Source organism: Podarcis liolepis (assembly GCF_965112155.1).
Source record: "Podarcis liolepis genome assembly, chromosome: 10".
Taxonomy (NCBI): domain Eukaryota; kingdom Metazoa; phylum Chordata; class Lepidosauria; order Squamata; family Lacertidae; genus Podarcis; species Podarcis liolepis.
In genome coordinates this window covers 52363888-52377887 of record NC_139562.1, presented here as the reverse complement: position 1 = coordinate 52377887, position 14000 = coordinate 52363888, and the positions used below count along the sequence as shown (strand labels likewise).

Below are 14000 nucleotides of genomic sequence, written 5' to 3'. Positions count from 1 at the left end.
TTCCGATACGAAGTGGATGGATACCACCAAAAAGCATCCTATATTCATGTATTCGGACACTGATTAAGCTGCAACTGAACCACTAGCTCAAGGAAACATCTGTAGCTCCATCTACCCTCACCCCTTTTCCCTTGTTCAGTTGATAAAAAGGGGGTGAGACCTGGTTAGAAAATGCTCTTATTTATGGCTTCCAAATCAAAAACTATTTTTCCCCTGGGTAATGGCCAATTCTGGAACAAAAGCTCCTTACAACTCTTTCTAAGTATTCCTTTTTCTAGTTCCGCAAGCTCCCAAGTTATTAGCATCTTACATTTCTTCCTTTCTGGTCACAAAACCATGGTGCCAAACACGGAACACAAACATATCCATGGCCAACAGCACAAACCTAGTACCTAAGCTGATTAACCCTGAAAATCACACTATTTTAGTTACAACAACTGTTTTTTAATTTTTCAATTCTCCAAAGCAAAGGGAACAGGACATAACTATGTCTTTTAAAAAATGCAGCAAAATAATAGGGTTAGTATAATATTAATACCACCACTAGCCCAACAGGAGCTACAACAGTCTCTAGCTCTGCCCATCATTCTCTGCCTGTGCCTACTGCCAATATGAAGACCCAGGTAATGTAGGCATCAGCAAGAACAACAGGTTGCTCACCCTTGCTTTAAATGGTCCAGTGTTATGACAGTACTAGCATCCGTGTCATTTCAATGATCAGCAGTGTTTGCAGAGCCAAGCAATGGTTGGTTGAGAAAAAGTTACATCTGCATTAATGGAGGAGGGTGTTATATGAGGCCACTTGAGTGTGTTACACACACATATGGATATACATCCCATTATATTATTTACCACATAGGTCTCCTTGAAAACCTTACTTTCTGATTTAGGTTCTCTCTGGAGGACAGAGATGGTGCACCAACTTTGTTTCTCAAAGCAAACGTTAAACACAGAATAAGACAGTGTGGTCTTTCTGCACGAGTGGCTCAGTCCTCAATTGAAGCAGCATAGATCCTGTTTAATTCTGTGTCACTGAAGCTTTGAATAAAGCCAACTATTTTATTGGCATGCTATTATGCTTCCTTCATTCCAATCTTGAGTGCCTTTGTTTCATAGTGGCAATTCTAGCAACTTGGCCCTTTAGTTCAAATGCTCACAACAGTAGTTTCTACTTCATTAGGAAACAAGATTGGTAGCGGCTTCAAGTCTTGCATCTCATTCTCAAACTCAGCTCTTTTGGCAAGCTTCAGTAAAATTTTAGAAGCACAAAAGATTTCCCCCCTCTGCTAACGAGAATATCTATATGAAATGTGTTCCAGGAGATTTTAAAAACGGATGCATCACATATTATCTGAATGAAGCCAGTAAACCTGGGATATCTGTTTCAAATAAATAAATAAATTCAATATATGGCTTTGAACCCATTTCCATTTAAGTTTCACATGTATTTTTGTATATCACACCCCCTTTATACAGTGCACAACAGACAGAAGAACTAATTGTTTGCCACAGGTCAACCCAGAAATCTGCAACCTTTGGGGCACAAGGGTATACAGTATTTGGAAATCTACGAAATTTCCTTGGGCGGGCATGACAAAACACCCATCTCACCAAATAAAAAATGATGCTGCACATAGATTCCTCCCAACTCTCAGACAAATAAACCTAGAACACCTCACCCCAAAAAACATAGGGAGGCAAACCCCTTGCAAAAAGAAAGAAAGAAAGAAAGAAGAGAAAGAAAGAAAGAAAGAAAGAAAGAAAGAAAGAAAGAAAGAAAGGAAGGAAGGAAGGAAGGGAAAAGCCCAACTCTTACTTCCTTCTCCACACTGGGCACCCCAGGATTAAACCAAGGCAATCACTGTTAACTCTATAAATTTTCAAACCCCAATATTATCAGTTCCATGGAGCAGCATCAAAGGAAAATATCCCTTCCTAGACTACGTATGTCAGTTCAGGCTGCTGCTAGGAGTTTGTATGTTTTAATGCTGCAGTGCTTGGGTGTGGCAGTAGGAAATTCTGCCTTTCCACCTACCTCTATATGCCCCCCAATCAATTCACCCATCCTCCAGCATTGTGATCTGTGTGTGTGATGCTCACTTTTATTTTTAAAGAATAGCCAAGGGGCTTTATTTTATGTTCTATCTCAGAGCTGTGGTGCTTATCAACAAGATCAGAGATAAAAGATCTCTCTGGATACCCTTTAGAAAGGATCTCTGAAGAGCAGGCAGAGGAGTTTTATCTCCTGATCCAGAGATGTCCCAGAAGATGTATAAAAACCTTTAAATCAGTTTATAAAATGGGTTTTAGGTTAGCAGTCTCCCAAAAATGATTTGTTCTGCGGTGCAGACCACCAGCAGATCTCATCTATACCCCATTTCCTGGCCTTTCCCCAGATACCCAATGCATTCACAATCCGCAAATGCTTAAATACAGCCAATTTGGCAGGTTACAGAGTTAAATCTATTTTTCTATTACAAATCTGCCTGGTAAAAAGGGAGTAGGTGACAATTAAAGTTTAATTCATCGCTATTCTAATAAAAAACAACTCCTCAAGGCAATCACGAAACAATAATAATAATAAAAATGTTGTATTAGAGTCGTTCAGGAATTCCCCATAAGCTCCTTGAATGTCACATGTGTTTAGACAAGCCACCCTTCAGTGCTAGCACTCCCAGTGCGGCTTACGGTAATATTAAAGCAATCAAAATAGAAACAATAATACCAGCACTACAATACGAGAGAAAATCAGTAAAAAACAAACCAACCAACCAGCAGCAAAATTAAAAACCAGCACAAGCCATATTTAAGGGCCAAACCAGATGAGACTCCATCCATGCAATTAGCATTTGTGTAAATGACTTTCTAAAAGCCAAACAGCAGCTCCTGCTCCAGATTAGGACCATAGTTTGTGGGGTGATGTATGTGCATGTGCAAATAGCTCTCGCTCTCTCACTCAGACACACACACACACACACACACACACACGTGTCTTGCTCCAGATTTGAACTCCCATGCCTGCTATCTACATTGGGGGGAAAGCTTTCAGATGCAAGGGGCAGGGGCAATCTGGATCAGAAATGCAGCAAAAGCCCCTGTGCCTCACCCACAGCAGTCTGGCTCAGGGCTCCCCTGCATCTATTTACTTTTTTTAAAAAAAGGTCTCAATTCCACAGATATCATCTTGTTTACTACTGTCCTTAAAGAGCCTGGGTTGTCTCCTGGGTGCTGAAAAACACGAGATATTCAGGCAAGCCTTCCAGGAGTGCATTCCAGAAACAGGGCACAACAGCTGAAATGCTGCTTTGTCTAGTGTCACTCAAGTATCCTTCAAAGGCGCTAGAAAAGACCCTCTGAAGATGACCTCAGTGTGCAGGAAGGTTCATGTATTGCAGGAGAAGCACCAGCCAAGGACCAAGCCGTATAAGGCTTTAAAGGAGCGGTGGGGCGTCTTCCACAGCTTGAGGGCTACATTCCTGAATAAGATGAATTTATAAAATCATGAGAGTTGTAAGGGGCCACAAGGATCATTTCGTCCAACTCCCGGCAATGCGGGAATCTTTCACCCAACGTGGGGCTGGAATCCATGACCCTGATATTAAAAGTCTCGTGCTCTACCAACTGAGCTCTCTCTCCCTTCTGAGCAACATTTTGCCAGAGCTGGAGTCAGACGTAGGTCAGCAGCAAAACAATAAATCAACTGAGGCCAATGAGGTTAATTATTTAGTCAAGGGAACAAACCACTACTCTGGCCTAGTGGTCTCATCAGTTCTTTCTGGGAGGTCTTGTCTCAATGAAGCAGCTGCAAGGACTGACGGTCCCTGCCTTCCCAGAGCCCATTAGGACTCCTCCTCTTCAGAGTCTTTCTCAAGCAGCTTCAGGCTGTATCGGCGCGCAATCCTTTCATTTCTCTTGGTGTTCTAGGAGACCAGGGTTGAGGCAAGCTGGTCGCAGCAGAAGAAGGAGACTCCCTGGCTTCTGCCTCAGAGTCTGAACTGTGCTCTGCCGCAGCCTCTTCCTTTTCACAAAACCCTGTCGCCGCTTTTGCCTCTGACACCGCCGCCTCCCGGTCTGCTCCTTCTCCTTGTGACCACTCAACCCACCACCAATTGGCTGGCTCTGAGCTTTCTCCCCCTGGGGGGGTTCCCTGGCTGGTGCCTTCCTCCAGGACATCTTCTGAAGGCTACATGCCAGTAGTGACAGAACCAGCAACAGAAGTCGACAGAGCAGTAGTTGCAAGTTTTACCTTTGCACGTTTCGGTACCCACTCACATATACACCTCTAATCTCCACCCAGGCAGGCAAAAAACATTATCCGAGTTCAGCAACACATTCCAATCAGGTGGGTGTGGAGCAAGCAAATGATATGGAGCAGGGAGTGAATATGGCCTAGGGAGAGTCCAGCGGAACAGGCAGAGAGGCCTCAAGTGCTGCATTCGTTCCCCCGGCCCGAGGTTCCCTAGCCCTGCTTTAAAGATAGGCACGAGCCCTTTGAATTGTACTCTGGAAGGGATCCTCAGCCAGCAAAGCCGTTTTAGACCTAACAAGATACACTTCCCTAAAGTTACCACTACTCATATGTTAAACATAAGAAGAAAAGTGGCAGCATTTCAAAATGTTGAAATACCATATATATGAAATACCAAAATGTTGAAATACTATATACCATTCCTATACTAAAATTGTAATCCTATAATCTTAACCCAGGAAAAGCATAGGCATGCATAGTCTTGTGTTATTTGTTGCTAAAGAACACAAGTTTTTTTTTACACTCTGCCAAGAATCAATACATGAAGCAGACTGCTCGACTTCCCTAGAAAGGACATTCTGTGCTTGTGGTGCCACCACCTACGTGGCCCCAAATCACATATTGTGGAATGGGATTTATCAAAAAGAAGGGGAAAAATAGCACTATATGAAATGGTATGTGGTGGGGCAGGGGTTCTCAGGTAATCAGTGGGTATGACTGCTACCTCCAGACTATATTCCTGTTGTATCTGGAGCTACATATCTTGGTGGAGCATGCACACTTTTAATGCTACTTCCCTGTAGCAGGGCTTACGTTTTTTTAAATAAAATAAAATGCCACTCCTAACTATGCTGCAACAAAGGTGATTTCTTATTATTTGGTAGTTATTTCACAATTCTAGATAACTGTAAGAAAAGCAGGAGCAGGAACAAACGCTAATAATTCATAGGTGTTATTGTTGTGCGAGTCAAATATAATGGACATAAAACCCAAGTAGAGATGTTTGAAACCTATGCATATGATATATAGGAAAGGCTTGGGTGCGGGAAGCTTGTTTTCCTCCCCATTTGTTGGATACTAGACGTTCTTGCTTCCAACCATCCATAACACTTAGTACAGTTATCAGATAATAACTTTAAAAGGTTTTACTTGTATGATAAAGATTTATTCGTATGATTTTAATTCAGTATAATTAACATCTACTATTTTAAGAAACCCAATTTTGGTAGTGATAATAACTGGAGCTTGGAATTTAATTAGAAAAGCTATTTCAGACATAATCACTTCTGCTTGTAATCATTACCCTTCTAACGGAACTGCACTAAAAGAATGTGCCTAAAATACCTGCTAAGGTTTCTTTAGTAGGGAAGACATTGTTTTTACTCCTAAAGGAAATTTTGAAAAGTCACAAGCCTGGAAACATCCTAAATTGCAATGTTAGCTGGAAGCACAGCCAAGACGCGATATTCCTAAGGGTCCTTTATGGCAGAGGAACAAGAAGGCTTTGGAATCTGAGAGCTTTCAATGAGTTTACTCAGGCCTTAACACAGCTGATAATACTGCTGAATAATGAAATGGATCAACACCTGGGCACCTCTCTTCTTTTGCCAACCTGGCTTTTCCAGTTGTTTTGCACAACAACTCCCATCAGTCCCAGTCAGTATATGCTTGACATACATTACTTATCTTCACAACAAACCTATGATGGTGACACGCAAGATGTGTGTAAGGAGATGGAGAGTATGAAAGAGAATGGTAGCTTGCCTGAAGCCACTTAGTGAGTTCATGGCTGAGACAAGGTTTGAACTGATGACTTCCTGGCTTACAGGACACATTGGTCACCACTAAATCAGCTCTAAGATAAGTTAAGGTTAGAATGTCAAAAGCCATTTAATGAACTTAATGGCAGAATGGGGATTTGAATCCAGATTTCTCTGATCTAAGGCATGTCACCATCCATTTTAGTTATCACACTGATTCCTTAAACATCAGGTGACATTCCACTGGCATAACCTTATTGGTGATAGTTTTCCTACAAGGTTCTTGTATACAAAGACCTGAACTTGGATCCAGGACACCTTAAGGACTGCCTGAGCCCTTATATGCCCAGCTTTACCACCGAGATTATCCAGAGGAGCGCTGTTAGTTCTGCATTGCGTTTCAGATGGTCTCAGCTAGAACATGGGCATTCAGTGTTGTTGGTCTCATGCTGTGAAATGCTCTTTCAGCAGATCCTTACTACTAACTTTCAGGTCTCTCTTGAAGACCTTTTATACAGTGGTGCCTCGCAAGACGAAAAGAATCCGTTCCGCGATTCTCGTCGTCTAGCGGTTTTTTCGTCTTGCGAAGCAAGCCCATTGATTAGCGCTACAGCGGTCTAGCGGCTTTCCGTGATCAGCTGTTAAGCGGGTTTTTCAGCAGAACAGCTGATAGGCGGCTTAGGAAAAGGGGGGGAGCGAAAAAAACCCGCGGGGACGCGCAAGATTTTTTCGTCTTGCGAAGCAACCCCATAGGGAAATTCGTTTTGCGAAGCGCCTCCAAAACGGAAAAACCTTTCGTCTAGCGGGTTTTCCGTCTTGCGAGGCGTTCGTCTTGCGGGGCACCACTGTACTGATAGGTTTATTCAGTTTAGCTTTTTCCAAAAGGAGACAGTAGAAGTAGTAGTGGTAGTTATTTTGTATAATTCTCTTGATATTTCATATTTTAATGCACACTGCCTTGACATTTTATGAGGGAGTAGTTTTATAAACATTTTTATAAACAGATAACATAAATACAGTGGTACCTCGGGTTACACACTCTGCTAACCCAGAAATAGTGCTTCAGGTTAAGAACTTTGCTTCAGGATAAGAACAGAAATCGGGCTTTAGCGGTGCGGTGGCAGCAGGAGGCCCCATTAGCTAAAGTGGTGCTTCAGGTTAAGAACAGTTTCAGGTTAAGAATGGACCTCTGGAACAAATTAAGTACTTAACCCGAGGTACCACTGTATGCCGTAAATTAGAAGTCCCCCCCCCTCAAACAGAGTGGCATAGAAATAATTCAAATAAACCCCTTTTTGTGTTCACCTGTGATAGAACTGAGCTGCTGTAACATAGTGAGTGCTGTTATGCACCACTATTATGTAAATATTCACAAGCAGCTTGTTTTCTTCTGCTTCCCTACCACATTGCCAGATTGATTACAATCAGACACAGGAGCAGGATTCCCCAGAAGCACAGTGGGAAAGGGAAGCAAGATCTAGAGATTACTAGAAGAACAACAAGTGCCCTGAGAAGAAGAGAGATGGAACACAAAAAGGCAAAAACTGCTCTTCAAGGGATGAACATCAAAGCACACTGAAATGCTGCACCTCAAGGATCTGTGGGCATACTGAAGTCTTGCAGTTTGTTCCAGCTCTTTCCTTATGCTGACTTTCATTACTGAATGGGATTTCATCTTCCTGAGGCTTCAGAGCTAGTGGCATGGCCTTTTATAAAAATCTGCAGGAAAGTGCGACAGGAGTAACTGCATAAGCACTTGGTAGACCAACTGGCCATATCAGGGATGCATACTTATGATTCAGTAACACCAAATTTTGTCACCTAGGACGCCTTTTACCCATTCTCTTGTACTTCAAGAATCTGAAGCATGTGCCACTGCAAGCTAAACCAATTTCTGACAAAGCTGGCATTGTGTTTGATAAACACATGCCATATGTTTGTAGAAAATACTTGCTCATCCTGGATCTGTTTCCAGCCATTTCCCTTCCAGTCATCTCTTTACTTCAACTCATGCACATACGGTACCAACGTTACATCTTCATTGGTGTTTAGAAAGAGACTGGCAAAAACAGGCATGTGCCTTTCAAGGATGGAATGCAACTGCAAGCTAAGTAAAATACACGGGAAAAAGAAGTAACATTCATCCCCTTTCTGTTGCAACAGCTTGGGCATAGCATCCCAAAATACACCTGACAGTACAAGTTTATTCAGAAGGAAGACTGATGGCTTTCAACAGGGTTTTCTCCCAAGCGTTCAGGAAACTGCAGCTTGACAACACAGTCCTTTGCAAACTGACTCCCAAACACTTCATACTCTGTTTGGTGAGGCTTACTCCAAGTGCGTGCACAGAGTAACAGCCTGAATCCTTCAGACACCGTGCAGAGACTAGCCACAGATCTGATTTACCTGCACTTGTAGGGTTCAGAAATATATTTGGGTGAAAAGCTATATAGAAAGAGCCCGCTCTCTGTGATGATCAAGCTGGCCAACAGCTCCACGCTGGGCAAAATATTCCTGCCTTGGAGGGGGTTGGACTAGATAACTCTCGTGGTCCCTTCCAACTGATTCATGTATCTGTAAACATTTTAGAAAATTTAAGGAGGACATATTTATTTGGCTTTGTATTATTCAGTTTTACTCAAGGGTGCACCTAGTTTCCTGGAAGTAAACCAGCTGAACTCTAATGAGCTTAAATTTGAGGACCCACAGAGGAACACTGCCCTATAAAGTAGTAACGCCATCGTACTTCTCTCAAGACACGTGAAAGTATTTGCATGATGGTTTGCACACTAGGTGACGATGCCTACACGTGCTGCAGACCCTTGCAACAAGCAGGCAAGGAAACGCTGTCATTTCCCTTTCCTTGCCACGGCCTGTCAACTTTGCCACGCACCTAACTATATAAAGGGGTTGGCTCAGTCGGTACAGCACGAGACTCTTAATCTCAGGGTCGTGGGTTCGAGTCCTGCCTCGCAGGGGGTTAGACTAGATGACCCCTCGTGGCTCCCTTCCAACTCTACGATTCTAATGATACCACGGAAGAGGCTCAAGTGTCACGTCAGCACACAGCGCATGAAGCAGCCACCGGCTGTAACGTGGTCTCCGGAACTCACCGCTCTTCCTCGCCCGCTCCGCCGAGCCTTGGGGAGTTGCCATGGCCACGGCCTGCAGCCGAGAGGATATCGCGCGGCGAGGCTACGCAGGCACGCGGGGGATTCCACCGGGCTGGGCCAATGGGAGAGGACGAGGCGCCCCTTCCCACCGCCCCTCGTCGTCGTCGTCGACGACGCAAGGGATGTCGGGAGCGCCGGGCTCCGTCTTTTGTTTCGGCCGCGGGCTCTGCCCGAGAACACACGGCGCGGAACGGGAGGCGTGGCTTTCCGGAAAGACTACACTTCCCATAATGCCATTGAAAATTCATGGCGGGGGGCGTAGAGAAAGAGGCGAGCGAGAGGGGAAGGCGGGGCAAGGGGGCGGGGCTGGCGGCGGCTGTCCCAGAGCGCGAGCTGGGCTCCGTCAATCAGAACAATGACTTCTCCGCGGTCGCCTGAGGAGCGGAGCTGAGGCGCACACAAGCGAGCGGGAGCGCTGGCCGCCGGGCAAAGGGGGCTCGCCGCTTGGCGGTCGCTGCTGCTGCTGCTTCTGCTGCTCTGAGGCGGAGGGGAGCCGCGGCGACTGCTGCTGCTCCTGTTATTGTTTGGCCAAGAGGGACCGAGAGCCGCCTTGCACTCTTTGGAGCATGTGGATTCCCACCGAGCACGAGAAATACGGAGTGGGTGAGTGAGGAGAGCTCCCCTCAAGAGACCTCCTTTGGCGCCCTTCGGCTTGTCCTCGCTTTGCCCTCCCCGAGTCTTGCTTGCTGCTCCGAAGGGGGCGAGTCGGGAGAGGAGAAGGCGAGGCACCCATCCTTCGCACCCTCCGCGCACCCTTTTGCTCCCTCCAACCTTGATCTTGGCAATTCGTGCATCGGTCTGTTTACTTTCCAGTCGGATGCTGCTGTTCGGTGTGAGCGAAAGACCCATCGTTGCATGAGATCCATTCTCTTCCCGTTCCTCATCCTTCAACATATCACACACACGCCACACAGAAAAAGTGTCTTTTCGTGGTTTTGAAAATGTGGAGCAAAGGGGGCGGGGAAGGATTGGATCTCTAGCTTATTATTAAAAAATAATAATTGGCGACCATTGCTCGTAAGAAGAGTAAGTGGCTTCTCTAAAGAGTCTGGATGCAACGCGATATCCAAACAATGTATCCAATTAAGCAAGCAACATCGTTAAAAAAGAGGGGGGGTGTTCCTCAGTCCTCTCGGCGTCCTGGATAAAAAAGAAAAGCAGACTAAGCAAGCTCTCGATTGTGCGAAAATGTGTATTTTGGCATAGGATTTAAAGACAGGCTAAAAACTGCTGCCATCTTTCGTGTAGATTGCGAGAGGCACCAGTGCGCGGCTGAATGTGATGTTGTGTGTGTGTGTGTGTGTTGGGGTTGGCCGAGGAGTGTTTTTGTTTTAATCTGGATAGTAACCTACTTCCAGTAGTGGTGTTTTTGTTCTCGGCTTTAATGGAGTACAAAAGTGTTTGGATTGCCCAAGGAAACAGACAGGGTGGTGTATTGTCAGTTAAGGAACTTGCGATCCTGTTGGAGGAGGAAAGGCTGCTTCCATCCTCTCTTACAAAAGGTGAACAACAAAGGACGTTAGATGTTGACTGATGAATGTGGAATTTCGCATCTTTCCCTTCACCCCGCCTCCCAACAGCGGCATGTAGGTTTTCTTCTGATTTTCCTCTCTTCTTATACACACACACACACACCCTTGCCTCAACTGACTATTTAAAGCTCGCATTTTCTCTCTCCTTCCTCACTTACACCAGATTCTTCTGATACTACTTGGGGCTATTAATTTCAGCCAGACATATAGCAAGCTTTCCTTTTTAAAGAAAACTAATGTTAAGCCTGCGATATTAATTATTTCGTACATTGTGCCTCATTTTAAATTTACTTTCTAAATGATGTGAACATCAAGGATATCTTCCCTGCTCTGGGTTTTGTATAGCAGTTGCCAATGGGCGATGGGGTTATTTTGCCCACCTCTGCTTTGGAGATGAGATTGCAGGGTCTCTTCAGCTGATAGACAAAGTGATGAAGAATTGCTTATTGTTTTGTTTCGTAGTTGCTGACTAGTTCACCCCAATAGCAGCTGCTTTGATTGGCTTTACAGGTGAAGGGCATGGCAAGAATGTTGCTCGCTCTGGTCTTGAGATATGCCTGCATGCTAAATTGCAGGTGTAACGAAAAATCCAGCTGGAATGCAAAGACTTTCTGTATATGTGTGTGAGAGATCTCTCTGCATTTAACCATGAGCACGGGAGCCAGGACGCATGCCATGCAACTGCTCCATTTGGAAATGATCCCAGATGCTGCTCTATGACCCAAATGTTAAATTATACAGATCATTGATGGGATTTATTTTCTTGACTTCTTTATGTACCCAGTCACAGTTGGGCTGCTGGATATTGATTAGTCCTCCCATTGATCTTTGCAGGGAAAATACACACACTGAGCTATGCACATGGATTGAAAAGCCACTTTGGTATTTCCTGGAATGGCATGTGGGATATTATTGGTCAAGTATTTCAAGCTATAACATTTGCTTGCATTTTTTTAACACTTTGAAAGGGTCCCCCCTCCCAACAACTGAAGCAGATTTTCCATACACGAAGAACAATCTGACAGCTATAGTTTATTTCATGGGAAAGAATACACACACACACACACACGCAATCTCAATTGCCAACCTAGAGTTACTGGACCATAACATTTTCATTGAAAGATGTCTCTCCCTAGCGAACTTCGTATTGTGCTCTGGTTGTTTCCTCTCTGTCGAAGTGGAAAAGGTGTGACAGTGTGGCTCAGCTATTTTTCTTGTGATCTCAGGGGAAATTCAACATACCCTTTCCTGAAGAAAAAAACCAACCCTTTGAACTTGCCCTTTCCTGATCTAAATATTTGGTTCTCTTTCTTGAATTGCTTTCAGCATATGCCACTGTGCTACACGGAGAATGCACCAGGCAATTGTCACTGGCTGAGTGGAGTACACGTGCTGGCTTATGAATGGCTTCAATGTTGAGTCAGTGATCGCTTTGGTGTATTGCCTGAACATTTGCCAGAAAGAGGCCTTAGGCACCTCTTCATTAGCGCAGTTAGTCACCAGACAGGCAACTGGCTTTTCTTTCATCACCTTGAAAATGAATTGCTGTTGAAGCAAACCCATAAGAATCCTGAGATGTGAAGAGCAGCAAGTGCAGGGAAATGATAAAATGTGTGTGATGGGAAGTACTGTTAACTCCCTTATTACATGCAAACCTAAGAGCTGTATTTTATTTTATTAATAAGAAGGGTTCATGATTTTCAGTAGCCTTTTGCTGCCTGCTTGGTGTACAGCCCGATACTGTGCATATTTGCTCAGAAGTAATGTCCTCCTGAGTGCTGTGGGACTTCTTCCAAGCAGCAGCTTCCAAGATGAAGTTCCTCCCAGCCTTTCTCAACCTGTGGGTCCCAAGAGGTTGTTGAACTACAACTCCCATCACCCCTAGCTAGCAAGGCCAGAGCTTCAGGATGATGGGAGTTGTAGTCCAACAACATCCAGGGACACACAGGTTGAGAACATAAGAGTGCATATGGCAGCCATGCAGCCTGGCTTAAATATGTGTTTAAGTAACTCTGCCTAGGATTACAGCCCTAATACTATATATATTCATACCAAAGCCCCAGTGTGTTCAATGGGTCTTAATTCCAAAAAAGCACGTACTGGTATATAGATTCAGCCTTACGTTGCAATGCTAAACTCATTCACTAGGAGTAAATTCCTTTGAACACACTGGCACATACCTATGAGTAAACATATGATTTCTCTATTACTGTGTATGTAACTATGAGCCCCCCTGCCCAAATTATGACCAATTTGTTTTCAGTCCAACTTTCTCCCAGGTAAATAAGAATTGTCGTTAAGTTTGCTATTCTATGCACACTTACCTGCAAATGAGCAACATTGACCATAAACATGCATTCAGTTTGGCCATTATTTTTCATCCTAACAATTTTATTACAATGATGTACTGAGCCTTTTTAAGGTTCCTGCAACCCAGTTAGAGCTTACATCAAACACCATCATTTGAATTTTGCATGTCCAAGGGGGCTAATGCTATAGAGTTGTTGCACTTTAGTATGTATTGAGCTTAATCCCTTCCCCCCATGATTCTGCTCAGTGTGTCTGGTATGGAACTCAGCCCATGAAAGATGTCCATAAAATTAATCTGGAAGCTGTAATTTTTTGGGAGATATTTAATTCTCCTTCAGCTCACACCAATCTCAATTCATTTCTTGAATATATCAACAAACTGAAAGTTGACATGAGTTCCATTGTTAACTTGACTTCAGGAGAACCTGTTTAAAGTTCTCCTATTAATCTAATTTTAACATGGAACATGCCCAGTGAACATTTTGCAGAGTTATTTTTCATGGCTTTTGACTGAAAGTCATCTAGCCAAACCTGAAATGTATGGGCGAAACAAGTGTGGAATGTGTTCTTCCTGAAATTAACATTGGAGGCACCTGGTTGTATCTGGGGAAGAATTTGGAGCTGGCCAATGTGAAATCAATGTCATTTTAATTTACTTTTCACATTGTTTGATTAGTTCAATGGGTTGCTCTTTTACCTGAGGTGAGGTAGCTAAGATAATGGCCTGGGGCCTCATTTAATAATTTTGGTTTTGATTTTAAGCACCATAGGCACAGACGGTGGGAAAAGCTGGATTTTGTTGTGGAAGCAGAAGGCAAAACCTTGGCTGGCTGGATATAGCTTATGAGCTGTTCAGCCTATGAGCTGTGCATGGCCTTCTCTTAGATTAGAGGATTAAGTTGTTATCTATTAAAAGTGATGAGAGACTCATCTGTCTCTGCTTATTTTGCCAAATGGAAGTGATATCTCCCAAATT

General features: G+C 43.9%; 2 protein-coding genes across 10 annotated transcripts in view; one reads left to right on the top strand and one right to left on the bottom strand.

Moving 5' to 3' along the window:
* The window catches only part of ZNF277 (zinc finger protein 277), a 39007-nt gene extending 29652 nt beyond the window's left edge, over nucleotides 1–9355 (bottom strand). Inside the window, exon 1 of one of the 2 annotated variants that reach the window (XM_083463653.1) lies at nucleotides 9123–9355. In XM_083463653.1, the coding sequence (XP_083319779.1) occupies nucleotides 9123–9165 (43 nt within the window). In that variant the 5' untranslated portion in view covers nucleotides 9166–9355. The remainder of the gene's footprint in view (nucleotides 1–9122) is intronic. The other variant, XM_083463652.1, reaches the window with a different exon arrangement.
* Nucleotides 9356–9476: 121 nt separating this feature from the next.
* DOCK4 (dedicator of cytokinesis 4) overlaps nucleotides 9477–14000 on the top strand; it is a 244474-nt gene continuing 239950 nt past the window's right edge. For 7 of the 8 annotated variants that reach the window (XM_083463220.1, XM_083463216.1, XM_083463215.1 and 4 more), the window contains exon 1: nucleotides 9506–9785. In XM_083463220.1, coding sequence (XP_083319346.1) covers nucleotides 9749–9785 — 37 coding nt within the window. In that variant the 5' untranslated portion in view covers nucleotides 9506–9748. Of the gene's footprint in view, nucleotides 9786–14000 lie in introns of all 8 variants that reach the window. The other variant, XM_083463219.1, reaches the window with a different exon arrangement.